This window comes from Eucalyptus grandis, chromosome 9 (assembly GCF_016545825.1).
Source record: "Eucalyptus grandis isolate ANBG69807.140 chromosome 9, ASM1654582v1, whole genome shotgun sequence".
In the NCBI taxonomy this organism is placed as follows: domain Eukaryota; kingdom Viridiplantae; phylum Streptophyta; class Magnoliopsida; order Myrtales; family Myrtaceae; genus Eucalyptus; species Eucalyptus grandis.
In genome coordinates, this window is record NC_052620.1 from 1,946,498 (window position 1) to 1,974,210 (window position 27,713).

General features: G+C 39.0%; 2 protein-coding genes across 2 annotated transcripts; both read right to left on the reverse strand.

The window, feature by feature from the left end:
* Positions 1-469: 469 nt before the first annotated feature.
* LOC120288242 (toll/interleukin-1 receptor-like protein) lies at positions 470-928 on the reverse strand. The gene has a single exon (XM_039301885.1). The coding sequence runs from the start codon at positions 926-928 to the stop codon at positions 470-472; it is 459 nt and encodes a 152-aa protein (XP_039157819.1).
* A 23,914-nt stretch (positions 929-24,842) lies between these two features.
* On the reverse strand, positions 24,843-27,713 carry LOC120288243 (TMV resistance protein N-like). The gene is made up of 3 exons (XM_039301886.1): positions 27,446-27,713; positions 25,025-25,728; positions 24,843-24,893 (listed from the first exon to the last, which is right to left on the reverse strand). Exons 1-3 carry the CDS (start codon positions 27,711-27,713, stop codon positions 24,843-24,845), a joined length of 1,023 nt encoding a protein of 340 aa, XP_039157820.1.

Sequence of the window (27,713 nt, forward strand, 5' to 3'; positions counted from 1 at the left end):
TTTTTTTTTTTTTGGTCGAGTCTATTTCGTGGTTAGCCGTGTGTGAGTAACGAGTTTAACACTAGGTTGCCAAAAATGAATATATGTTGAACTCAATTGACCCAAATGAAATGCAAACAACTCAAATAGCCCACAAACAAAACGTTTAGAGTTTTTATTATACTTTGAGGAGGGCAACAAGGATCCAAAAGAAAGAGCCATAGACCTTACGAATGAAACGGGCTTAGCAACAGCCAAAATCAGAATAATATTGTTTCATGTACGAAATTACTAACTTTAACTTAAGCAACTTAAGAATTTTTTGATTTATAAGATGAAGCATCCATGTAGATACTTACAAAGTTACGATCATGTGTGCGTTGATTAACTAATTAATTTATTTTTATGAAAACAATCTTTATACTTACTTGTAAAGATTGGTTTCTTACACAAAATATGGACTCCACTCTACTTACCCATCATTCAAAAGTCAACCGTACAAGTAACCAGCATTGGAAAGAGCTTTCTCCCATCTCTTCACTTTCTCTGAATCCTCCCCGAACTTGGACTTGTGCTTATCTAGAGCTCTTTGATAACTCATTCTTCCCTTTCTCACTTCTCTTGGTTCCACTTCATAAAACACTGGTAGAACAGTGAGGTTCCTTTGCTCTTTGCACTCCATAATCTTCGCCACCTCTTCCAAGCACCACTCTGAGGAAGCGTAGTCCTCGGAGAAAACTATGATTGCAATGTGCGATTCTTCGATGGCCTCCATAAGCATCGGCGATATCTGGTCACCCTTTTTCAGTTCTTCACTATCCCGGAAAGTGTGTATTCCATTCTGGATTAAAGCTTGGTAGAGATGGCTGACGAAGTTGTGACGTAGTTCTACCCCTTTGAAACTTAAGAAGATGTCGTAAATCTTTTCAGGTTTCAATGAAGAAGCCATTGGATGATGGAGTTTAACAATCGGTAACTATTGTGAGCTAAAGATTTGAAGCTGTGTTTTCTAGTGGTAATCAGGTCCAGGATGAGTAGGTTCCAAACATGGACTCTGTACACGACCATATTTTGGAACCACCCTGTTTAGTCCGGTTACAGGATCAACCCTATTTCCACTGGAACTTGTTTTACAACCGCCCGATATCTTATATGGTTTCGAATTTTACATTAATATGCGAGAAGACAACATAATCCTCCTAATTTGTATTGAAACATTAAGCGCCAAATAATATGGTTCTATGATTGTATAATTAGCAACATGGAAATCAACATCCCATTAGTTTACATGTCCTTTGGTGCATGTAGTTGTAATAATGTCCAAAGGCTCTATTTGTGCTGACCAATAGAGCAAGATAATCCTAGAGTCCAGCAAAATTATGGAAGATCGGACCAAGTTTTTAATTCTTCAAGGGTGCAAGCTATCCAGAGACCTTGAATCGAACCTACCAACTTCGGCAAACCAGCCCCAGATAAGCGCAACCGAGACTTGCGAGGAAATCATAAGAATCTTCGCATCAGCTTTGGAGAAATTGATGATGGACATGAACTGTAAGGAATCAACTGAAGGTCATCAAAGTTGCTTTCCCAGGATATCCCTAACATACCTACTCCAAAAGCTGTATATAAAGATACGTATGATGATTAGATAACGTCTGTGATTTATATCATCATCAGCCCTGCGCTTGCATGATGGAGGAGATAGGTTTTCTTTTTGGTTGAATGGAGGAGATGGGTTAAGCATGAAGAGTTTCCACTGCTTTGCATGTGAAACATGCGTGGCTTCAATATGCACACATAGCTAAAACACAAAGTGTAGTTTCCTTAAGACTACAAGGATGACTCTCTCTTTCTCTCACCGAGCTACACAAACATTGTTTGATCAGCGGTTCAATAAAAAACTAGTCCGGGGGCCTAGTGAAGCAGAAATTCCCCAGGTACTTCCCAAAAGCACAGACCCACCAAAGGTCCAAAAGAAGCATATCTCCCAGATTTTACAAGAGTGTCATATAAGAATTTGAGCACCCACAAGATCCTCATCGTCATATATTTCTTTGGGTTATTCCACAGGATAGAGATACAACCACGACCGTATCCCTAAATTCTCATCCTCTTCGTTTTGTCTCTAAGCCGTAACACTTCTGGTCTCTCTGAGACCTCTTAAGACATTGCTCATTGGCTCTCACCAGTCTCTGTCTCTCTCCAACCCCCCTCTCAACAGAACAATCTCACAATTTAGGTCAGTAACATACAACCGCAAAGCCCAGATCAGCCAATCCTTCAGAACCGAACCTCCGACCCTCCCAAAAAAGCAATAGGAAAAGGGGTTCACCAAAAAAATTCAATTTCGGACTCACCTCGCTCTGGAATAGCTGTGTCGGAGTCAGCGAGCTGCGAAAGAAGGGTGATGGCGGCGAGTCTGGTCCAGCAACAAGAAGATGAGAGGTGCGCTCCTGCGGCGCACCAACAAGAGGTGAATCGGCTAACGACGATGGTGGAGACTGGCGAGGTGTGGTGTGTTGATGCTTTGATCAAAGCAAAAGAAGAAGAAATGCCCGAACTATAGATATCGAGGAAGAAAGAAGAAAGACAGAGAAACGGAGAGAACGAGCATAAAATTGCCTTCTACGGTTCTCTGGTAAAAGTCAAGTACAAAACACGACTTAAACTAAAAAGAAAAAACAATAACTGCACACACACACACGTTCATCTTGTAATCGCACCGAACAAGTACTTAACTTCCTAAATAACACAACAATAACTGCATAACATAATTGACTAAGTAAGAAAATAAACTAAAACAATATAAAACAGAACAAAGTAGCTTTAGTCTAAAATCAGCAGCACCGAGACATCAAAAATCCAACAAACTCCTCCTTGGATCGAGGGCCGTTGCATACTCCAATTTTCTTTCTCAATGCTTCAAATCTTCCAGCTTGAAGTGGTTTAGTGAACATATCGCAAGTTGATCTTCGGATCTGCAATAAACTAGCATGATCTCACCATTTTGTTGCACCTCACGTAGAAAGAAGAACTTGACCTTGAAATGCTTAGTTTTGCCATGAAAAACTGGGTTTTGAGATATTGCAATTGCAGCTTGGTTATCCACATTGATCTTGATACATTCATTGGAGTTCATCCAAAGATCTTTCATTATCTTCTTCAGCCATAAGGCTTGATTTGCAGCTGCAAAGAGCAGCTATAAACTCTGCTTTTGCGTAGATTGAGCTACAATTTCTTGCTTTTAGAACACCAAGTGAAACAAGCTGATCCTAAATTGAAACAAAGACCAGATGTACTCTTCATATCATCCATCGAGCCAGCCCAATCACTATCGAATAACCTTGTAGATTGAATTCTTGACTCCTTTGAAACTTCACTCCAAAAAGCATGGTTCCTTTCAAATACCTTAAAATCCTCTTAGCTTAATCAAATGAAGCCGACTTGGATCACTCATAAATCTGAATGAACATTTACAGCAAATAGAATGTCCGGGTTCTGGTTGCCGTGAGGTACATGAGACAACCTATTAGACTTACGTACATCGAGACATCCATGCCTTCGGTTCCATCACTCTTCTGCAACTTCTCTTTTGCTGCCATAGGTGTACTGACACTTCGACATTCTTCCATCTGAAACTTCTTCAAAATTTCCTTTAAGTACTTCCTCTAACAAATGAAGATTTCATAAGGACTTTGCTTGATTTCCAGACCTAAGAAGTAAGTCATTTTTCCTAAGTCTGTCATCTCAAAACCAAAGAAATAAGCCTTGCTTAACATTTTATATCAGCTGAACATCATTTCCTCGTTACCAAAAGATCATCCACATATAGAGACAGAACTACCACACTATGATTCACTTTCTTAATATAAAGAGTGAACTCACTCAAGCTCCTTTTAAAACCTAAATCCGAGTAGATATCGATCAATTTTTCCATACCAGGCTCTTGGAGCTTGCTTCTACCATATAAAGCTTTGTGCAATTTGTATACACTCTCTTCTTGCCCTTTAACATAGAACCCTTTAGGTTGTTCAACAAAAATTTCCTCTTCAAGCTCACCATTTAGAAATGCGGACTTGACATCAAGCTGAAAAATAGTCCAACCCTTCTACGCAAATTGCTAACAGGAGTCTTACTTGTGTCCAGCCTTGCAACCGGAGCAAAAGTTTCAGAATAGTCTACTCCCCATACCTGAGCATAGCCTTTCACAACCAGCCTTGCTTTATACTTGTTGACAGAGCCATCGGGATTGAGTTTTGTCCTAAAGACCCACTTAACTCCAATTACATTCTTATTTAATGGCCTGTCTACCAATTCCCAAGTCTGATTTTTTTGAATCATTGTCATCTCCCCTGCATTGCTGCAAACCACTTCGATCTTCCTTGGCTTCAGCAAAATTTGATGGTTCGAGCACGCCACATTACTCCTTTCATAGATCTCAGCAAGTGACCTTGTGCCTCTTACGGGTTCATCATCTATATTTTCTTCCATTTCCCCCAATAATTTCATTAGTCTCCACATCAGTTTCAGGTTGTCTTTCAAAGTGCTTCAATTCAGTGTTCCTTCCATTTAACCAATTCCATTCATCTTCCTCTAAGAACATAACATCTCTGCTCACGGTAATCTTCCTTGTCTTTGGATAGAAAATTCCCCGTAAGCCTTTGATTGAGAGCTATATCCAACAAAAATTCCAATCTCAGCCTTTTTTATCAAGCTTATCCTTTTGACATCGGAATATGAGTATAACACAAACTTCCAAAACCTTCAAATTTTTCACAGAAGGTTTAGTGTCTTGCCCCTCGAGAGGTGTTAGTTTCTCTAAAACTTTTGTAGGTAATCTATTTAAAAGAAATACAGCAAAGTGTTGGCCGCCTCAGCCCCGAAACTTTTGGCAAATTCTTTTCCCGCATCAAACATCCGGCCATCTCCATAATGCTTCTATTTTTCCTCTCACTAACCCCATTCGGTTGAGGTGAGTAAGGGGCTGTAAATTGTTGTACAATTCCAGCTTGCTCACAAATCAGTTTGAATTTGTTAGCTGTATACTCAGATCCATTGTCTGACCTGAGAGCTTTGATTCTCTTCCCACTTTGATTTTCAACTAATGCTTTAAACTTCGTAAATACATCGCCTACTTCGGTCTTAGCTTGCAGAAATAGATCCAGCTCATTCTAGTCGGATCATTAAAAAAGTAATAAAATACATGCTTCCATTTAAAGAAGGTTCAAACATAGGTCCACACACATCAGTGTGTGAACTAATTCCAGCTTTTGATATGTCTTGAGACTCCTCCTTTGAAGGGAAATCGGCTTGTTTGCCAAGAAGGCGGGTTACCCCGCATTGTGGCAGCTCTTCCTTCAAGCTTGGTAAATCATCTACTGTGCCATTTTTCTGCATAACCAGCATACTCCTCCTATGAACATGCCCCAATCTTTTGTGCCACTCTATATTCTCTTTTGTACACTTCAAAGCCATCTGTTGCATCTCATTTGGCTTGAACACAAAACTTTTATCCCTCATTTGAACTCTCAAGACTTCATTGCTGTCAGTATCTTTAATGAGACATTCCCTTCCTTCGAACTTCACTATATAGCCCTTCTCCACTAACTGACCAACACTTAACAGATTCTGGTCAATGTTTGGCACAAAGAGGACATCCCTAATTAACTTCACCCCCTGGTTTCCTTTAATAGCAACTACACCTTTACCCTGAACTTTAATATGCTGTCCATTGCCAATTCTGACTTTGGACTTTACTGTTTTGTTTATGCTCTTGAATAGCTCTAAGTTGCCAAATCATGTGATTAGTACAACCACTATCTATCACCATGTACTATTTTCGACTAAATATTCACCAGCTGAAGCAATAAATAAGTGCTCTTCATCAACTTCACTCACCGCCACTTGTGCTTCTCCCGTTTTTGATAGGCTTTCCCTTTGCAAATAGCTTCCATATGACCCAACTTGTGGCATCTTCGCACCTCGCATCTGGCCTTTTCCAGCATCTAAAGGATCGATGGTTGGTTCCACCACCATCTTTTTTGACATGGCCTTTTATTATTTTTCCATTTGCTAGATCCACCAAAGATTTCCTTCTTTTTGGTAAAAATTTCGAATCAGCAACATTTCCCTTAAACTGAATCCATTTCTTCCTTTGCCTCCATCATTTTGCTTTACTTTGGCTTGCAATGCCCCCTCAACATGATCTTCTCTCCTCATTAGTCTTCTGTGCTCCCGTGCCTCGCAAAGCATTCAAAGCAACTCGCAAGTTTTATATCAGCCAAGTCCCTTGTGTTTTCCGGAGAAGCTATAGTTGCTTCAAATTTTTTGGAAGAGACACTAGGATCTTCTGAACAAGCCTATCATCCCTCAAGTCGCCTTCCCAAAACTCTGATTTTATCAGCTATTCCCACTAGCCTATCTGAGTATTCCTTCACTGACTCATATTCCTTCATCTGTTGTCTCTCAAATTCTCTCAAGAGATTCAGCACCTTCATACCTCTTATCTTCTCATCTCCTTCATATTCTTCCTTCAAGAAATCCCATATGACCTTCGCAGATTCACACTTCATAATTCTAGTGAAGATGGTAGGCGAGACAGCGGCAGATACGAGCAAGATTTTGCCTTGGCTTTCCTTGTGGTTCTCTCTTTATGAAGCTTGATTTGATTCATGGTCGGATTATTTGGAAGTGGAGAAACTTCATAATCATCCTCCACGCCTTCCCACAAATCATGACCCTCCGAAATGCTTTCATTTTAACAGACCATGCTTGATAATTCTCTCCAAAATACTGGAGAAGCCATCGCAGAAAACCACTTGAACCTGTCTCCATCACCCTCTAACCTCTTTGCACTACAATACTTGCTTCACCTCACAGTCCCTCAAGATCATTCGATGCTCTGATACCACTGTTGATGCTGATCAAAGCAACAAAGAAGCAGAAATGCCAGAACTATAGATATCGAGGAAGAAAGAAGAAAAACAGAGGAAACGGAGAGAACAGAGCATAAAAACTGCCTTCTACGGTTCTCTGGTAAAAAGTCAAGTACAAAACACGACTTAAACTAAAAAGAAAAAAACAATAACTGCACACACACATGTTCAGCTTGTAACTGCACCCGAACAAGTACTTAACTTCCTAAATAACACAACAATAACTGCATAACATAATTGACTAAGTAAGAAAATAAACTAAAACAATATAAAACAGAACAGAGTAGCTTTAGTCTAAAAACAGCAGCACTGAGACATCAAAAATCCAACACGGTGGATCTAAGGTTGCTGGGCAAAGGTTGGCTGTGTATAGAGGGTTCCTGCGAATCGCAGGCTGCGATTGAGAGAGAGAGAGAGAGAGAGAGAGAGAGAGAGAGAGAGAGAGAGAGAGAGAGAGAGAGATGCAACTATTCCTTCAGATCTCGCAATGAAACCATCATTATCTCCAACAAGCAACTTTCGGAAGAAACTAAGAATTTGATGCTTCCATCGTTTTGAGAAGCCTAAATAGCCCAGCTGCTTCCCTTATCCGTGAAAAGTTTATGCAGAAGGCATGGACTTCAATCAGGATCTCCTTGACTGCCCAAAATCATTAACATACAGAAGAAGGCAGAAAAACAAATCACGTAAGAAATAGATCATCCCACCAATATCGTTCTACATGACACTGAATATTCTCTTTATTCATTTCGCTATAGCTGGACGGCATACACAAAACAAATAGCAAGCAGATTTCATTCCATCACATGGATTTTGGTTCATCATAGAAAAACAAAAACACAGCGCTCAATCTTGACCCACATTACCAAAAAACTATTTCAGATGTCATAATCCCTTAAGATATCAAATTCTGCAAACGCACGCAGAACACACGGGATTCCACCTTAAAAGCCCAACAAGAAAAGAAACAAAGGACAATCCAACGCATAAAGGATTCTTACAGTTCTTGAATGTGCCCGATCTCAGGATCTCCTCGACTCATCGATCTCAACTCATTTTGTTTTACTTTGGTTTCACGTGGGTTAGCAACCATGGAATCTTTCTTTTCTCTCGCATTTGCTGCCCATCAAACTCTCTCCATATATTTACATAACCTGGGAAATTTTTAACAGCTTTCGGCACATTACAAGTGATACAGTAAAAAGGAATTTACTTGAATTGGTGATGGTTTATCAAGGATGACAAGACAATAAAAGCTTGTTAAAGTGGTTTGGACAAGTGAAACAATGACCTTGAGATTTTTTGCCAGAAGATGTACATTTTGATGGAGCTGCATCGAGAAAGGTTCATGAGGCCTTGGGTTATGCCAGGGGAAACCATGTAGCGATCCCTTGTTCGTGAAAGGCTTTAGCTATTGTTGTCAGGTGTTGGGGATTGCAAATTCATTTTCACGATTACCATTGAATTCAGTGTCGTATCATATTATAATATTCTCTATATGCATGCAAATTAGCTAATCTAATAAAATTGGTTTTGTCCTTTAGAATGCGCTGCGGCAACAACAATTTGTACGAGAAGTTCCAATACAATACGATCTCTGCAATGAACCTTGGTATGTTTTAGTTTCCCATTTGTTATTTCCAGCAGTTTGTCTTTTAGGGAGTTGAGCTTTTCAAGCACCATAATCTTGGAATTTATCCCTTCTGTTTTGGTTTAGCATGTCGGAGGAAGCTGCCCTTGTCAATTTTATGCATAAGTACATATGTATACTCTCAATTTCTGCGCTGGCTTGAAGAGCCCCATGCTGTCATCTCTTCACTCCCGCTTTTGGAGCTTATTTTGGATGGAACCCTTTGACCTTCTGAGCGACATGTCTTTTGTGTTCTTACCACCAATCACATTCCTAAAAGGATGGGAATAGTCCATACTGATCTCCCCGCGCTCATGCAACTACATCTGGGAATAGAGGAAAATTGGGCAAAAGATCTAGTTTTCCAAGGAAAATCGTGTAAAAGATATAGGGGTTCATAAAAATGTATACCATATCACATGTCACATGTATCAAATTTAGTCAATGGTTAAATGAGCACCTAAAGAATTAACCTTGCCGTCGCCTAAGGCTACATGCTTAAAATCACCTGCATACTTAAAATCACGAACATACCCATTAATGAAAAGTTAAGGCTAACATGCTTGATTGGTTGTAGCTTGTAGGACGAGGGCCTGTTATGTATTTTGTCTTAGTTGCACATGCTTAGGTTATTAACTGGTCAAGTCTAAGTCAAGTGCCTCTATCCTGCTTGCTATGATTCTGTCCATTTGATTAGTTACAAGTGCTTTTTGTGCAGGATTAAATATAGGTTGAGCATTGTTGCGGACAAGGGCCTGAAAAAGCCCCTATTTACATCTGCACGTCTGAAAAAAGGAGAAGTGCTGTATCTGGAGACACATTCCTGCAGGTATCATATTTCTTGCAGAGTATGTACTTAGCATCATTCATAGATGTTTGTTGAAAATTGATCATGCACACTAGGATAGCCTATGTTACCAACTGCCTTTCTGGAATAGGAAATCCTTGTTTCATGGAGTTTGTTTCACACGATTGCTACTGCATGTATCTTCTGCTGACCTTGGTCTGATAAGTGAGAGTATGGAGCAGACTGGTTGAGTGGTATAGCGACTTGTCTACTGAAATTTAAACCTTAGTGCCAAAACTGAGTTGCCGATTCTGTTGGGGACCTTTATTTCTCAGAATGTTCATTGCTTCTATGGTTGGCTTCACTTATGACTACAACTTGCAGAAAAATATAGGAATGACTCGAACACTCAGGCACAAAAGCATAGTTTCACCTGGATTATTTATTAGCGATGCAACTTTTGAGCAACTTTTTTCTCTTGTTGACTTATTAAAGGTACGAGCTTTGTTTCACTGGAGAAAAGATGGTCAAAGCTACTACAGCTTCTCAAATGCATGAAGCTGAAACAGAGAAATCCCAAAATCACCACCCACATTCCATGAATGGAGAGAGAAACGACCCTGAAAACACTGTGATCGATGTGTTTCGGTGGTCTCGATGTAAGAAGCCTCTTCCCCAGAAAGTTATGCGTTCAGTCAGAATTCCTCTGCCCCCGACTATCTGGAGGTATTATTACTATCATCATCATCATCATTTTAGTTTCCTTCCTTTGGATTTTGCATGTGTGCTTTGCATTTCTTGGACTTGGAAGATTCCTTGTACTTTTTACCAATTTCGACATTCCAGGACATATCTCACCTTCTTATATTAAGCTTAGAGAAATCACGTGCTCTTCTTCCCTCACTATTTAGCTGTCACACATAGTGAAATCCTCACTACGTCTCTTCATGTCATTTCTCACTGGTTTGTCTAACATTTTGCCAAAAATAAACTTCTGACTTGGAGAATAAAGTATCGCTAGCTATAGTCTTGTGCGTGTGCATGGTCCTTGTTCATGTTTCTTAATTCAGATGCTGGTCAAATTGGTAATATGAGTATGCAGCAGAGTATACTCACAAGAAATAAAGTATTTTTTTTTTTTCAAGGAGAAAAGAGAGATAGGAGCCCAAACTTTAACATCGATCTATCTACCCTTCTTGAATAGGTATTGGAGGAGAATCTGGACTAGGAGGATGTGCAGTAGAGCTGGCAAAATGGGTCATAAACCCATATTATCATCCATTTTTAGTTATATGGGTCAAGTAAAAGTTAAATATGGGTCTGAAATGAGTCAAGTGAAAATTAAATATATGTTAGAAATGGGTCAAGTAAAGTTAAATATGGGTCGAAATGGGTTTAAGAAAGTAAAACACAAAAAGAAATAGATTTAAATGAGTTATTAAGAAACCCACTTTAAAGTTTAAACCCATGGCATTTTTTAACTTTATAATTTTTTTTATAAAAAATCAAAATTATAATTATTTTTCATATTTCATTTTTTTTCATTTTTTTTCTTCCTTCCTTAGCCGAGCCGCAGGGGTGACGGCCGGCTACCGACAAGCTAGGCGAGGCTCGAGCCTTGCCGGATCTAGCGAGACTCGAGCTTGTTGGCGTTGGGTGGGGCCTCGGCCTCGCTTGATCGGCGAGATCGAGCCCTCGCTTCGATGCCGACGAGCTTGATCTCGCTTGTGGCTAGTTGCCAGCTGTCGTTGTGGCCAACGATCGGCTGAATAAAGAAAAAAATAAAAGAGAAAGAGAAAAAATAAAAAATAATTATTAAAAATAAAAATTATATTTTAAAAATAAAAATTATAAAAATTATATTTAAAAAGTTAAAAATTCGATTTTTTTATAAATATTTTAAAAATAATTATAAAAATTCCATTAAATTTGTATTGCATAAAAATGTTTTAACAATACTTTTTTTTTATAAAAAAGAATCATAAAATGAGCTTTTTTAGGTTTAATTAAAAAAATTTTCATGTTACGGTTTTTAGTTATTCAATGGTATGTTTACTTCAAATAAGAGAAGCATGTGTATAGTCTAATTTTTTATAAATATTTCAATTTATAGGTTTTTTTAAACTTTTTTATTTTTATTTTATTTACTATTTTTAATTTAATTTGAAGTTTTAATCCAATTAGCATATAGTAGAAATGATTTTTCTTAAAATGCTAATAGGTTTTAGCAATACAGGTCGGGTCGGGTATGAGTCATTATATTTATACTACAAGAATATGAGTTAAAACGGGTTAAATGAGACAAATATGAGTCCAACCATTTTCGACCCGACCCACCCATTTGCCACCCCTAATGTGCAGTGGTCACAAACCGGGGCTTGGATAGCTGGAAAAGAATACTCGTTTGCTCGGGTGCATTTTCTGTCATTGAATTAGCCCTGGTTGTGACTGTTTAATTTCTCTGTCCTTATTTCATACACTTACTGTGGAGATTCTGGATGCATATTGATTTAAATTACCTAGAAAGTGTATTGGACTTTATCTTGTGTTATTTTGTGGATATGATCGCTAGAAAAGCTAGCCTGACCACAAATTACCCTGTAAATATGCAATATCCTGGAGTCATGTAGGTTTGGCTTGTTACGTAAACCATTTGTTTGATAAATTGACATGTAATTCAGTTTTCATGTCTTGGGAGTTCTGTAGCATTCAGCAGAATGTCGGAGCTAATGCATCTTTTTAGTCTAATCAATTTTGGTTTCAGGCTCACTTATGTTGAAAATTTACGTCTTTTGGAATGTAATATTGACGAACCACTTCACATCATCGGCCACGACAGTGAAACTCGTGAATCGAAATCAAAATCCTTTTAGTCATGCAAGAAGAATACCAGTTAGGCTAGTGATCCTGGAATTTGAAAAATAATTTATCTTTCAAAAGATACATATGCTATTTATTGGGAATTTTCATTCTTACCCGAAGACATATTGAATTGTTCTCCAAATTCACATATGAAATGTTCTTTTCTTGATAAATTAGATGAATCTCGGTCCTCTTATTTTTCTGAATCTGTCTCTATAGTTCATCTGACTACTAATGTCTTTCTGGATTGGTAAAAAATCATGTAATTGTTCATGTGTGGTGCAGTTAACACCACAAAAGAGGATCAAAACAAAATCTCAATGAAGCTATGGGTAGAATAAATCGGTGACCGGCATTTTTCATGGAATTCTGCATTCCTCAATAGTAAATGGGGAGATGTCCCAAACAAATTATGAAGCTAGGTCGCAATTGGATTCTTGCCCGTAAGGCCACTGAGATGAGTGTGAATGACAGTTCCAACACACCTGCTTCACCTAGTATTTTGCACGCAAAATTTCTCCCTCTAAATTTAGGCAATATATAAGAATTCTTATTCTGAAAATGACAAAATTCGCATTTATATCGAATCTTGGGACTTGTTTTGAGTAGTAGCAAGGCTATTAGAGTCGAGCGATCTTGAAAGGAGACGAGATATTGGAAGAAGACGAGAGGAATATGGAAGAATTGTATTCTCATTCTATATTCTGCTGTACATTTGTCTTGTAATTATAATACAGACTAGATACAATTTAAGGATGAAATATATCTTGGAAATCATAATAAAATCATAATCTAATTTCCTAACTAAATTATGCACAATTAAAATCAACCGAGATTCCAAGCATATCTCTGGGATATGATCTAATGCATATCTTCCAACACTCCCCCTCAAGCTGGTGGCCGGTAGATATCTAAGACACCTAGCTTGCTCAATAGATATGCATGTTGTCTTTGACATAAAGGCTTGGTAAAAATATCAGCAGGTTGCTCTGTTGTTCCAATTCCTCTTGTCTCAATTATCCCTTCTTGAATTTTATCTCGAGTGAAATGACAATCCACTTCTATATGCTTCGTTCTTTCATGCACTATGGGATTCCCTGCAAGTTTGAGCGCCGCATCATTGTCGCAGAACAATTTTGTCGGACCCTTCAATTTTATCCCGAGATCCTGAAGTAATCCCCGTATCCATACAATCTCACAGGTAGTCTTTGCCATGGCTCGATACTCTGCTTCGGCTGAGGATAACGATACGGTTGCTTGCTTCTTGGTCTTCCATGAAAGGAGAGATTCTCCAAGCTTAATGCAGAAGCTTGTAATAGATCTTCGGCTCATAGGACATGTTGCGTAGTCTGCATCACAGTATGCCGACATTTCCATATTACATTTTCTGGACAAAAGAATCCCCAATCCTGGACACCTTTTCAAGTACTTCACGACTTTCAAAGCAGCATTCATATGAGACAATTTTGGACTGTGCATGAACTGACTCAAAGTTTGTACTGCATATGATATGTCAGGTCTGGTCATGGTTAAATATATGAGTTTCCCAACGAGCTTCTGATAACTTGAAGGATCATTGAGAGCAGGGTCATGATTCTCAGATGTTCCAACATCATAATCCTTGGTAGTCAACTTAGTATTTTGCTCAATTGGAATGACCGAAGGTTTGCATCCCGATAAGCCAGCCTCTGATATAATTTCCAGGACAAACTTACGTTGACTAAGAGATATGCCACTATCAGATCGAGCAATCTTGATTCCAAGAAAGTACTTTGGTGCCCCCAAGTCTTTAATATGAAAGGTAAAATGCAAATATTTATTGAATCTTTCTATTGCAGTACTATCATTGCCCATGATGAGAATATCGTCAACATATATCATCAAGTAAATAGATGACATACCTTGAGTCCATGTGAATAAGGCATAATCATATATGGACTGTTTAAATCCTGCAGACATGAGAACATCAGCAAATTTGGCATACCATTGCCTGGAGGCTTGCTTAAGACCATAGAGGGATTTGTGGAGACGACATACTCTATTCTCCCCCTGTCTCCGTAATCCTTGAGGAATATCCATATAGATTTCCTCATCTAAATCTCCATGCAGAAAAGCATTGTGCACATCCATTTGATGCAATGCCCAATCATTAATAGATGCAACAGATAGAAAAGATCTTACAGTGACATCTTTAGCAACTGGGGAAAAAGTTTCATGGTAGTCAAAACCTTCCCGTTGAGTAAATCCTTTTGCTACCAACCGAGCTTTGTAACGCTCAATGGACCCATCAGCTCGGTACTTGATCTTATAGACCCACTTGCATCCAATAGGTTTCCTATTTGGAGGTAGAGAGACCAAATCCCAGGTCTGATTGGCAATTAATGCCTGTAATTCAGCTCCCATAGCTTCTTGCCATCGTGGATCATTAGCTGCTGCTTCATAACTGGATGGTTTGATATCTTCTGATATTTGACTAACGCAACATCTATGTTTCGGCGAAAGTCTATGAAATGAAACATAAGATGAAATCGGGTAGTGAATACCTGGTGAATTCATGGATGCACAAACATAATCCTTTGTCCAAGCTGGTGGTCGTGTAGAACGACCTGATCGTCGAGGGGGATCTCCATGTGGTGAAGTAGATGATGGAGAAGATCTTGCTCCAACATCAATTTCATTTGAAGGGTCTTGAGAATTGCCTTCGATTGTATCCACAATAGCTTCTGGTGTAACATCCTCAGTAGAAATTGGACTTATTACTGGAACAGGTTGTTATGGAGTCTTTGTCAGGAAATAGCAGGGAGTCGATTCTTCTAAAGATAGGGAGTTATCAGGAGGCATGAAATTATCTTGTTTTTCTCCCGAAAATTCCTTGTCATGAAAAGGAAAAATGTCTTCATGAAAAATGACATCTCTGCTAATGAAGAATTCCCCAGTTGACTGATCAAGGACACGATATCCTTTTTGGAGGTTCGGATAGCCCATGAAGATGCAACGTCGAGCTCGAGGACCCATTTTGTCACGGGGACCCAAGATAGATGCAAAGCACAGGCATCCAAATATCCTTAAGTGCTCCAATGCTGGTTTCTTCTTGAAAAGCAACTCAAACGGAGTTTTGCCATTGAGTACTCGAGTTGGCATCCGGTTGATTAGATAGGCTGCAGTAATTATGCATTCGCCCCAGTAAAGCTCGAGAATAGATGCTTGAAACTTCAATGCTCGTGCAACTTCCAGTAGGTGGCGATGTTTACGTTCTACTACTCCATTCTGTTGTGGGGTATAGACGCATGAACTTTCATGGAGAATCCCATGAGATGATAGAAGAAAGTTGCAGTCATTGTTGAAGAATTCCTTCCTGTTGTCTGTCCGGATTCGCTGAATAGATTTCCCAAATTGGTTCTTGGAAAGGGTGATAAAAGTTCTCAAATGTGAGGAAACTTGTCCCTTTGACTGCATCAGAAAAACCCAGGTGGCACGAGAATAGTCGTCCACAATTGTCAAAAAATAACTTGACCCATCATGATGTGGGGTATGATAAGGGTCCCATACATCCATATGAATCAAGGAAAAAATGTTATTGGCACGGCTTTTGCTAGAAGGAAATGGAATGCGTGACTGTTTGGCAAGAGGACATATTTGACACTTAGAGTAAGGAAATGAAGCACTATGTCCCAATCTTGAATGCATAAAATAATCTCTATCATTGGTAGTCGTGTTACACAATGACATTTTATTTGAAAGAGATGACACTAAATCAAGATTACTTGGAAAATTTGTCCAAAGGAACACCCTTCGTAGAGACTACCCAAGCCCATCATTCGCACTTGATCGAAAGGGCCTGAAAGAAGCAAGTGTCAGAATCAAACAAGACACGACATGAATTTTCCTTGCAGACTTTGGACACAGAGACAAGGTTAAACCGGAATTCTGGGACATATAGAGCATTTTGGAGTATAATTTGTGGATTGAGTTTGACTGTGCCAGTGATTGTAACATAAGTGACATTCCCATTGGGTAATTGCACAGTAATAGGAAAATCCAAATTCTCATGTATATCTGAGAATAATGCCCTTTCACAAACAATATGATCACTTGCCCCGAATCAATAATCCGATTTCCTTGAGACATTATTAATCGTCAACGAAATACCCGAGAAATTTCCTCCCTTGCTTGAGGTGTCTAATTTCTGTAGTGCCTGCATCAGCTGTTGGTATTGTTCATTTGTGATAGACCAATCAGCATTAGCACCACTGATTTGATAAGCTGCAGAAATTTCCTTCCTTTTTTCCTTTTCTCTAGGTTTACCATGCAGTTTCCAACAATTTTCTATTGTGTGATGTGGACGTCTGCAAAATTCACAATATAATTTACCTTTTCTTGAATTAAAATTTTTTGCAGATGCTGAGATAAATCCTCCACCGTTGGATCCTCGTCCATGGGACTCATCACCACCGTCCGATCCACTCGAGTGGATGAAGCCCTTCGAACCGTCTGATCGGCGCGAGGGATCTGGTCCGCCCATTCCGCGTGAAAGATTTGAGCCGCTCATTCCGCGCGAAAATCTGGACCGCCCATTCCTCCCCTTTTAAGGAGTCGAGCATCCTTGGACGGAAACCCTAACCCTTCCTCCTGCGCCTTTTTCATTTGCTAGGGTTTTCGGTCCCGTGTTCCGCCTCTCCCCGCAGCTTGCTAGGGCGAAACTCTCTCTTCCTCTCACCGAGTCCGAAGATGCAAGCCGCTGGCTTTCTTCCTGCACGGCCAACTGAAAAATCCGTCCAAGAGGCGGCACTTGATCCATGGCCAAGATCTGAGAACGAAAAGTCGGGTACGAATCGTTCAAAATCAACAAAAAACGGGTTGCCTTTTCCCTTTCTTTCATTGATCGGAATTGGGCGAGTGTCTCCTCTGGACCCTCGAGTTTCTCCTCTGCGGCTTCGAGATCATTCCACAGGGATGATAGTTTGTTGTAACATGTTGAAATCGTCATATTTCCTTGTTTTAACTCACTGAGTTCCTGCATCAAAGAGAAAATCCGTGCTCGGTCTAACTTGCCGTACATTTGTTTAATGTTATCCCACATGCTCTTCAAATCTTCCGTCGGTGGAAGGCCGGCCGCGACATCTGGGAGATGCGATGTTGCGATCCAAGTGCGGACGAGCTGGTTGCATTTCCTCTAATGTCGGGCCGCCGGTTGTCGGCGGGGATCGAGACAGTTCCATCTAGAAACCCATCCTTGTCTTTCGTCACCAAGGCTCGCCGGAAGTCTCGGGACCACCTGGAGTAGTTTTCTGGCCCGGTTAACCGAGGTTGATCAACCGCAACTCGGGATCGTCGGCTGTCGAGACGAACAGGGGGTCTCCGAGCTACGGTCGACTGGTGACGGCTCCAATTGGGAACGGCAAGAAACCGGGTGCAAAGTTCGGGTAGGGATTTGACCCTGAACCCGACAGGTAGGGATTTGACCTTGAACTCGGTTCGCCCGATCCGTATTGATGCCCCACATTGAAAATTCCCGGGTAGGGATTTGTGCCCCGACCCGGTTCTCCCGACCCGCTCGTCTGCTCCAATCCGGAGGTCGAGCTTGCCCCACTTACGGCTGGTGGGCTCCCTTCGGATTGGACGTGGGCTCCTTGGTGCCCTACATAACCAGGCAATGATGTATTTGGGCTTGGCCCAAGGTACCATGGGTAAGGTACCCACTGGAGAGGCTGGCCCGAAACGGGTTGCCCCAGATTATACTGAGCTTGCGTGGGTACCCATTGTATGGGTTGGGTCTGGAGTTGCTGTTGTTGTTGTGTTGTGGCAGGTGAGCTTTGGATCTGCGACTGCAAAGGATTCTCTGTGATGGACTGATCGTCGGCCATTGAAGGTAAAAAAATTTTATCTTCTTCCTCGAAGGTGATTCCACTACCGGATGGCAGTTCTGTTTTGCAGAGAACTCCTCTGGTGGGCAATCAGAAGCGGAAGCGAAGGAAAAAAATCAGAAGCCAAGGTGGCTCTGATACCATGAAAGGAGACGAGATATTGGAAGAAGACGAGAGGAATATGGAAGAATTGTATTCTCATTCTATATCCTGCTGTACATTTGTCTTGTAATTATAATACAGACTAGATACAATTTAAGGAAGAAATATATCTTGGAAATCATAATAAAATCATAATCTAATTTCCTAACTAAATTATGCACAATTACAATCAACCGAGATTCCAAGCATATCTCCGGGATATGATCTAATGCATATCTTCCAACAGATCTCAACTCAATACTTATTGGCTCAGAAGATGAGAGATCAATTCATAATTATTACAGGAAACAAGGGGATACCGGACCATGTCAGCTCTTGCGCTATGACAATCACACTCAAATTACGGAGAACTACACCTTTTAGCACAATATGCCGAGGGCCTCTAGATAGAACCACAGGTGCAAGTTTCCCCTGGACTGGAGAAGCTATTTTTGGGGGGAAATTGTGCATTTTTGGAATCTGTTCTCTGGTTAGAACCACTAATGGATCCAAATGGATTGGATTTCAGTAGGTTGGAAAAAGACGTACAACCTTGGCAAAAAAGTGTTCAGCAGAATATGTGACTCATTCTCCTTAATGTTGTGTCTCTATTCAAGTCATTCAAAACTCTCTTATAGGTATAGGCCGTGGAAAATAAGTGTAGCAGAGATGCCAAAAATTTGATCATACAAATTACAGGACTCAAAAGTTTGTACATCGTCTTGATTGGTACTACATGGAAGATTTTGTTATTTTCCAAAGTACCATCTGCAGGACCTACTTTTTCAACTGCAAAAATGAAAATGCCCGTTCAAGGTTCGTTACTCAATTCAAGTTTCATGTCAAAGTCAGTTGTTCAAGCCCGGCATTCACACCTCTCTTAATATTATAAAAAAATAAAAATAAAAATAAAAGGTGAAACATAAAATGATCAATAATAAACTGGGAGTGGATAATTCGAGGGCATCCATTCAGAACTATAACAAAGTGCTGTGGCGTCTCATCGGTCCAGTTTCTTCCTGCTGCAACAACGCTGCCATCCTCAACAATCACACAGCTGTTCAATCAAATAGTACGATCTGAAATCATTCACTAACCAAGACTGAAACACTAAGGGGCCCGCATGTTTTTTCGTTCTTTTTTTTGTTTACGAACAGAAATTTTGTTTTTTTTTCTCGGGAACAAAAAGAATAGAAACGCGTTTGTTTGCGTTTTTGTTCAAAATCAGATTTTTTGTTCCAGGAATACAAAAAGAACAGAAATAAGAAACAAAAAAGATTGTTTTTTGTTCCGAAACGATTTTGAAGAAACACTTCTTCTTCTCTCTCTTCTCTTTTCTTCTTCTTTTCTTTTCTTTTTCTTTGGCTGGTCGCTCGGCCTCGGCCATAGCCGGCGACCGGCCGTCGCCGAGGGCCGGCGACCTCGGCCCAGGATCGGCGAGCCCGAGCTCGCCCAACCAAGGTGAGGTTGTCGGCCCTGTCGGCCGGTTGCTTGAGGCCGGCGACGGTCGAAAAGAAGAAAAAATAAAAAGAAAGGAAAAAAGGAAAAAAAAATTAAAAAATTAAAAGAAACAAAAAAGAATATAAATTTACCAAACGTGTTTCTATTCATTTTTATTCTTGGAACAAGTTTACCAAACGCATCTTTCGGTCAAAAATTGTTCCTCGTAACGAAGCACTTTTTCTATTTCTGTTTCGAACAATTTTTGAACAGAAACGTTACCAAACACGCCCTAATCATCTTAATTAGTTAATGAAGTAACATATGTGAATGCACCAGGTTACTGAAAACCAGCATATTACCTAGCTGGAACTTCAAGGCTGTCCAAGAAAAGCTCTGCCTTACATAAAAAAAAAAAAAAGCAATGTCTTGTTACTTGTTAGGAGAAAAGAAACGTGAGGGTAAGAGTCAGAAATTCTTTAATGCATGCATGCATACATGCATACAGGCAATTCAAGAGTAAATCAGCATCAACTTGCTAGCAGTAGAAATAATTCAAGATCAATATGCAGCTACTAATGGAACGAATGCACGTCTCATTTTATTTTTTTTCGGATCAAGATCTTGCAGGTCCTTTACTATATACTCCTCACAAACTTCCAAGCAATTGTTATCACCACATACTCATCCTGTAATATAGATGCAAGTCCCCCAAAATGTTAAACTAATATGGCTCTAACAAAATTAAAGCGAAAACAGCAACTAATTTGAGAAACTACACGTTGCTTGTTTTAGTATGTCCTATCATTGGTACCTTAGAAGCTTATCTTTCATTAATCAGGTTTCACTCGAGATCTTCAAAAGGTTCCAGGAGTTTTTGCCTCCAGGTTATTCTCCTTCATAAACACTGGTACGGAAGGATAAAAAGAGAATCCTAAACTGTTGCCAAGGCCTCAGAAATCGGAATAGAATTAGCTTCTTGTGCTTCTGTGACTATTCTATTGCATAACTTATGTAAACTCGTGTTTCTCGTGAATTTTTTCTTTCTCATATCCACAGTCCATGGGGTGAAAGAATATCACTACCTAACCAGTCATCCATGGGCACAAAGGATGTTCGCATTACTCTCACGCATCATGTGAATTTGGTTCTCACTTCTCCATAACTGCCAAAATTATCAAGTGGTAAAAGAACTCGACTGTCAACTGGTGGCTTCTTCAAGTCTCACTGCATCTTCTTCATTCCTCCATGGTTTTGCCTCTTCAAGCGCCTCATAGAACTTGGCGACAGAGTCCTATCGCAATTATTGGAGAATTGTCTTGAGAAAACTATCTCACGCTGCACGATCTTTATGATAGGTACATACTCCAGATCCACATTTGCTAGGCACCTCAAAAGCACTCAAGAGTCCCCCTCTCTCTAGACTTCACCTAACTTCTTTCAATAAATTGCCACCAACTCAAAGAAAGAAAGAAAGAAAGAATAGCTACCTTCCATGGATTTGTTACTGATTTAGCAGTGTGTAACATCGATTAGTGATGAATTCACTACCAAGCATCCACAAACAAAAGTTACGAAGAAAAACTAATTCAACGCCTCTCGAACAAATTCCACGACACGTTGTTCAAAGTTCCCACGCAATTGGATCACCAAGGAATTGAATTCAAAGTCCAGGTCAAATATTACAAAATACAATTGGGATGTGCCAGGTGTTACCTGATCTTCAGCAAGCTGCATGAAGCCTAGAACCTCAGCTACACATCCATGGCTTCGGTCGGCGGTGGTAGTCCGTCGCCTCTGCTCTCCAGTCTCCGCCACCGTCGTTTCGCTAGGGACTCTGTTTCAGGGAGACAAACTTCTTCTCTTCGTCGCCTCCGTCGTTGGTAGGTAGCGATCTTACAGCCGTCAGAGCTCAGTGTTGTTGGATGGGAGACGAGATGTCGTGATGCTAAAAGTGGCATTGCTGGACAATCATGCGAGTCGTTCAGTATATCTGTTTTGATGGTTCCGTACATAAGTGGACCCTTGGGTTTTAAATATGTTGATTTAAGACGAAGCTCGTAGGGTAAAGCTGGATCTATAGGATCTTGAAGCACAACTTCAAAATCATCCTCTAGTGGCTGGCAAATTATTTGGAATCCACACTTTTTTGCAACTCCACCTGATACTTTAACACTAAATTGTACATGACTCTCATAAATTTGACCAAATTTGACTGCTCCCAGCAACAGCTTAAACTGTATAAATGATACAGCCAGAATATGATTTGCATCGGGAATCCATCTATGCTTACGCATCATTCGGCCATTAACTTTCAATTCCTCGTCGTATGATTATGACCCATGATCCTCTTCATCAGTACTATGAACAACACAGTAAACAAATCCAAGAAACCTGCGACACAAGTCCTTAGAAGCCTTAAAAGATACAAAACCTTTTTCAAAAGGGAGGACCCACTTTGGTAACTCTGCTCCAAGATAAGTAGCAAAGCAACCCTGTTATAAGATAAACTGTTAGAAAGTTCCCGAATAGAAGAATTCAATTTTGAGTTTAGAAAGTAATCCTAGCGAATTCCACTTCTAACTAGAGCTCTATAAATGAGTAGAGATACATTGATCCTTGCTTATAGTAATATACAAGTCTCATGTGATAGAAATGATTCTTATAAAAGAACGGAAGCCACTTCCATCATATGCATGTACGTGTAGAACCACTTTAGATTTATTTGCTTTTCTTAAGCTTCCTATCTATCGTTCTCTGCTGTAGCAATATACAAGCACACACTCCACATTAATATGAGAGAGAGAGAGAGAGAGAGAGAGAGAGAGAGAGAGAGAGTCTTACTTGGAGAGGCGGCATTTGCAAAGCCAACTCGACAAATTGTCTACCGTTAGAAGCATAGGGATTGACAATCCTCCCGCCTGGAATATGAACATGGCGCGCCGCTTGAATAGTTAAATGTTTGCGCCCAGCGAAGGATGTTGGAATGCTAGTTATTTTGGTCCCCAACAGCCTTAAAAAACTCAATTTGGGACAACAGGAATGATTCTCCAGAAACTCCAATTCAGTCAGACTACTTCCACCAAGGTTTAAATATTTTAAACTTGAAAGTCCAATCTTCATAGATGGATCAGTAGAATCATTGTACTTTGGAAACCCAATGAAGGATCTGCAATTATGAAGATGCAGCTCTTCAATGTTATGTAACTTGTATATACTAGATGGAAGACTTACCAGATTCTTGCAAAAAGATAAGCGCAATTTCTCCAAAGAAACAAGATTTTCTATTGATACAGGAAGTTCTTTAATAGCAGTCCCTTTTAAGGAAAGAACTCTCAGGCTTTCAAGTTTATGTGGAATATCAGGGGAACCTTTTCAAATTTTTACAATATGTAAGTTCAAGACACCAGAGTCTTTTTGTCTTGAGCACATTTGGAAAAACATGAAGTTGAGAGCACCCGGATAAAGTCAACAACTGTAACTTCTCAAGATATGCAATCGATTCATGGGCTTCTACCAAGTTTCTACAATAAGAGAGAACCAATTCCTCGAGATGTGGAGCACATGAGAGGTCAGGGATACGAATTAGGGACTTGCAATAACTGAAATTAATGTACTTCAATTGTTGGAAGTCCTGCAAATATGGCGGAACAAATCTCAGTCAAAATTACTATGAACTAATTTGCTGAGAATTGCGCGTTGTATTGAGAAATAAGTAAACACTTAGAAACTTTACTAATAATAATAAATCTATACATATATGTGGTAAGAGAATGAATTTAGAAATGACAAATAAAAAAGCTAATGGATATTGGTTAGAAGTGGGCCACGTGGTAAAAGCATGCCATGTGTCATGCCATGTGGCAATCAGAAAAATAAAATGAAGCGCCACGCGGCAACCATGTGAAGGCAGACCACTAACAAGTTTAAGCCACATGTTATGCCATGTGCCAATTATAGAAGTAAAGTGAATGTCATGTGGCGAGCACTGAAATGAACATCTTAGACTATATAGAATAGCTTTATGTCAAAAATATATATTCTATCACAATGAATTTTTCCCAAAAGTTAAGAAACTTTTTTTAAGCCATTTAAAGACAATGAAACGAACTTTTTAAATCATTTTGAAGAAAAAAAATTCCATATATTCAACTCAAAACCTAGCTTTGACTTTCAATTAAGAAACTAGCGGTATACCGTGTGGATCTTGTAAATCAATTTATTTCTAAATGCACACACATTATAGGCAAAATTTCTAATATATATTTAATTTCATCTACTTAGAAATGCTGCTCTTCACAAACTGATTTAAGCATTTAAGAATGCCTTGTTTTACAGTGTAATGCATTCAAACCTTGAAAATTCTTTTTCTTCGGCATTTGTTTATAAAATTTCTTTGTATTATGTATCAGTTTCTAATAAAGTTGTTTCACTTAATTTTTAAATGCCAATTTTGCTGCACGTAAACATATTTCCTACGCGAGTAATTAGGTCATTTTGAAAGGGATAAAAAAAGAAGAAGAGAGAAGTGGCTTCAAAAACTAGGTAAAACCACTTCGTTTCGTGTTCTAGTACATGTAATACACATATACACATACAAATGAAGTATACAATGAAAAGGTCTATGTAGGTAAATTGCTCACCTTAAATTGTTTAGGCACTACCGTGGAATTGGCTTTGCTTATATTAATTCCCACTAATTTCATTGAACCAGAGGAATATTCAGTAATTTGACGAGTATATCCAGGCCATTCAAACCATCTAAGCCACTTAGGAAGAGATAAAGGACCTTGGAAAGAATCTTGCACGTTGTGCAAGATTAGCAATCTCAACCTTCTCATTTTTGTAAAAGCATCAGGATGGATACACATCTCTGTCCACTCAGGTAGCTTCAACACTATGGCTTTTATAGCACAATCTTCCTGTATATGCAAGATTATTTAGAGTAAACATATTTTTAGTAATTAAAGTCAAAGATAAGGAGCACAACTTTAATTGTAATCATAAGTCTTACCTTGTCATTGGACAAAACCTCATCAACATCATCATACAACCATAGTCTACTGCGTCTTCTGGGATCATCAGGACATTCTCGATTCACAATATCCTTACCCATCAATTGAATTAAGTCATGCATTTCTAGGATGTCAAACTCAATTCTTATCAAGGACCTCTTAACAAGTATTTCAAATCCTGCAATTGTCTCAAGATCGCAACTTTCGAGAACTTTCTTTGTATACTGTCTTGTCCACCCCCTAAAGAAGCAAGCAATGTGGAGAAAGATTTCTTTCTCATTTACATCGAGTCCCTCATAACTAATTTTGAGCACATCATTAATGTTTTTGGTAGGACTCCTGGAAAGTTTCATTAGTGTACTTTCCCATACATCTTCTGTTTTACCACATAATAAGGAACCCAACACCTCAAGTGCTAAAGGAAGACCTTTAGCATAATTCAGAGCCCCATTTACTAGATCTATTTTGATTTGGTGCGTCTGAGAAGCATGCTTACCAAGCAACTCACGAGCTTGATTGTCATCTAGTGCTTTAACTTCATACACATGATCTTGATATATCTCCTGACAAGTTAGCAAATGTTTATCTCTTGTGGTAATGATGATCCTACTCCCATTACCAAACCACTCACCTTCTCCTGCTAAAGCATTTAACTGGCGCAGGTCATCCACATCATCAAGGATGAGGAGAACTTTCTTGCGACCAAGTTTGGATCGTATTATATTAATACATTTATCAACATTGGATACTTCTAATCTTTGCTGCAGTAATAACGTATCTTTTAGTAATATATCTTGCAAAGTAGCTAGATCCCTGCAATCTTTCGATGTTTCTCGAACATTTGCTAGAAAACAAGAACCCTCAAATTGTGTCATAATAGAATTGTAAAGGGCTTTCGCCAAGGTTGTCTTCCCTATACCCCCTTGTCCCCATAATCCCACCATGACAACATCATCATTAGATTCAAGATTTAACATTGATTTCACCTTAACCACTTGAGATTCTATCCCAACCGGGTGCTTAGCAACATGCAAAAGCGTTCGGTCAAGGTGATTGGAGACCTGTTTCACAATTTCTTGTATGAGCTTTGACTCATCCCTGACAAAAACGGAAAAAGAAGTTATAGCATCGATTTAGCAATTTGAATAAGCAATCAACAGGCAATCACTGGCCAACAAGGACAAAGCAGCGTGCCAAATTTTTAGATAATTACAGCCAAAACAAAATGTATTCCCACTTAGTTGAATTAGAACTCTGAGAGCTCAGCACCAATCAAAACAAGTTTAGGATTCCACTTTTAGTCAACCGATTCATGTATCTATCTACGTAAGTGGTTCATGTTATTCTGATTTATACAAGACGATTCACTTATCTTTCTTTTTGACTATTATATATGATTACACTTAACCAAAAGGAGCTATTTAGGACAGACTTTGAACAGCAATTAGGATTTCGATCCAAAAATTATTAAAAAAACACTAAAGCACGATGGCATTGCCTTACATGGCCTGTACAGACTAATTATCCTGTATCAAGCGTTGCGAACTGTTTTATTCCTGCTGAAGAAGAAATGGGGTCAGTGCAATAACACTACTTAACATTTTGTCCATTGGTTGATCAAGTTTTAATGTTTTATCTTTTTCAGTGCAACAACACTACTTAACATTTTGTTGTAATGTCTATTTTCTATTACTAGAAAGAGCCACGTGTCTATTCTATGGTTTTTTTTTTTTTTTTTTTGGTCTTGCCTATTTTATGGTTAGCCATGTGACTTTTCGAACTCGAAATTCCACCGGTAACGATTTTAGCACTAGGTTGGTCAAAATTGAAAATATGCCTAACTCAATTGACCCAAATAAAATGCAAACAACTCAAAGAGCCCACAAACAAAACGTTTTGAGCTTTTATTATACTTCGAGGAGGGCAACAAGGATCCAAAAGAAAAGAGCCACAGACCTTACCGAATGAAACAGGGCTTAGCAACAGCCAAAAGCAGAATAATATTGTTCCATGCTCAAAAATAGATGTTTTGTTTCCGTGCCGGTGAATTTCAATGAGTTCTTCAGTGCCAAAAATATTGTTGGGGGAGAAAGACTAATAAATTTATGAAATCACCAAATTCTCTTTTAATTAGCAAATAACCAATTACTAACTCACCAAATTTGATTTTCATTACTTATGGTCTTCAATCTACTAACTTTTATATGAAATTACCAACAAAAATTAGAGCTACTTACCAACTTTTGTCATATTAACTAATTACCTGCTATTTTTGAGTTACCAACTTTTACTAATTACCAATGCTATTTGTTCTTTTAATTTCCCAACTTTTCTATTGGATAACCAACTCTCATTTGAGTTACTCACGAACTCATTTTAAAAATTGCCAATCTTAATTAGAGTGGCTTACATTTTTTCTCCAATCAAATTATCAACTAATTTTGAGTATCAATTTTCATTTGAATTACTCGTCAAGTTTATTTTTCTTTTAATTATCAATGTATCTTATATTTTGCCATATTTTTGTTTATCTTTTTAACTATATCTTAGATTTACCAACTCTTTTACGAAATTACTAACTTTAACTTAAGGAACTTAAGAATTTTTAGGATTTATAAGATGAAGCATCTATACATATACTTACAAAGTTATAATCATGTGTGTGTTGATTAACTAATTAATTTATTTTTGTGAAAACAATCTTTATACTTACTTGTAAAGATTAGTTTCTTACACAAAATACGGACTCCACTCTACTTACCCATCATTCAAATGCCAACCGGACAAGCTACCGGCATTGAAAAGAGCTTCCTTCCATCTCTTCACTTTCTCCGAATCCTTCCTGAACTTGGACTCGTGCTTATCCAAAGCTCTTTGATAAGTCATTCTTCCCTTTCTCATTTCTCTTGGTTCCACTTTATAAAACACTGGCAGAACGGTGAGGTTCCTTTGCTCCTTGCACTCCATAATCTTCACCACCTCTTCCAAGCACCACTCTGAGGAAGCGTAGTCCTTGGAGAAAATGATGACTGCAATGTGCGATTCTTCGATGGCCTCCAT

Excerpts from the sequence above, each read along its gene's own strand:
- LOC120288242 (XM_039301885.1), bottom strand. The coding sequence starts at position 928 with ATGGCTTCTTCATTGAAACCTGAAAAGATTTACGACATCTTCTTAAGT.
- LOC120288243 (XM_039301886.1), bottom strand. The coding sequence starts at position 27,713 with ATGGAGGCCATCGAAGAATCGCACATTGCAGTCATCATTTTCTCCAAG. Across the intron at positions 25,729-27,445 it reads GGAAGCTCTTTTCAATGCCG|AAATTGTGAAACAGGTCTCC; the intron begins GTAGCTTGTCCG and ends AGCTCATACAAG. Across the intron at positions 24,894-25,024 it reads TATGTGGTAAAACAGAAGAT|GGGGTGGACAAGACAGTATA; the intron begins GTATGGGAAAGT and ends TTGCTTCTTTAG.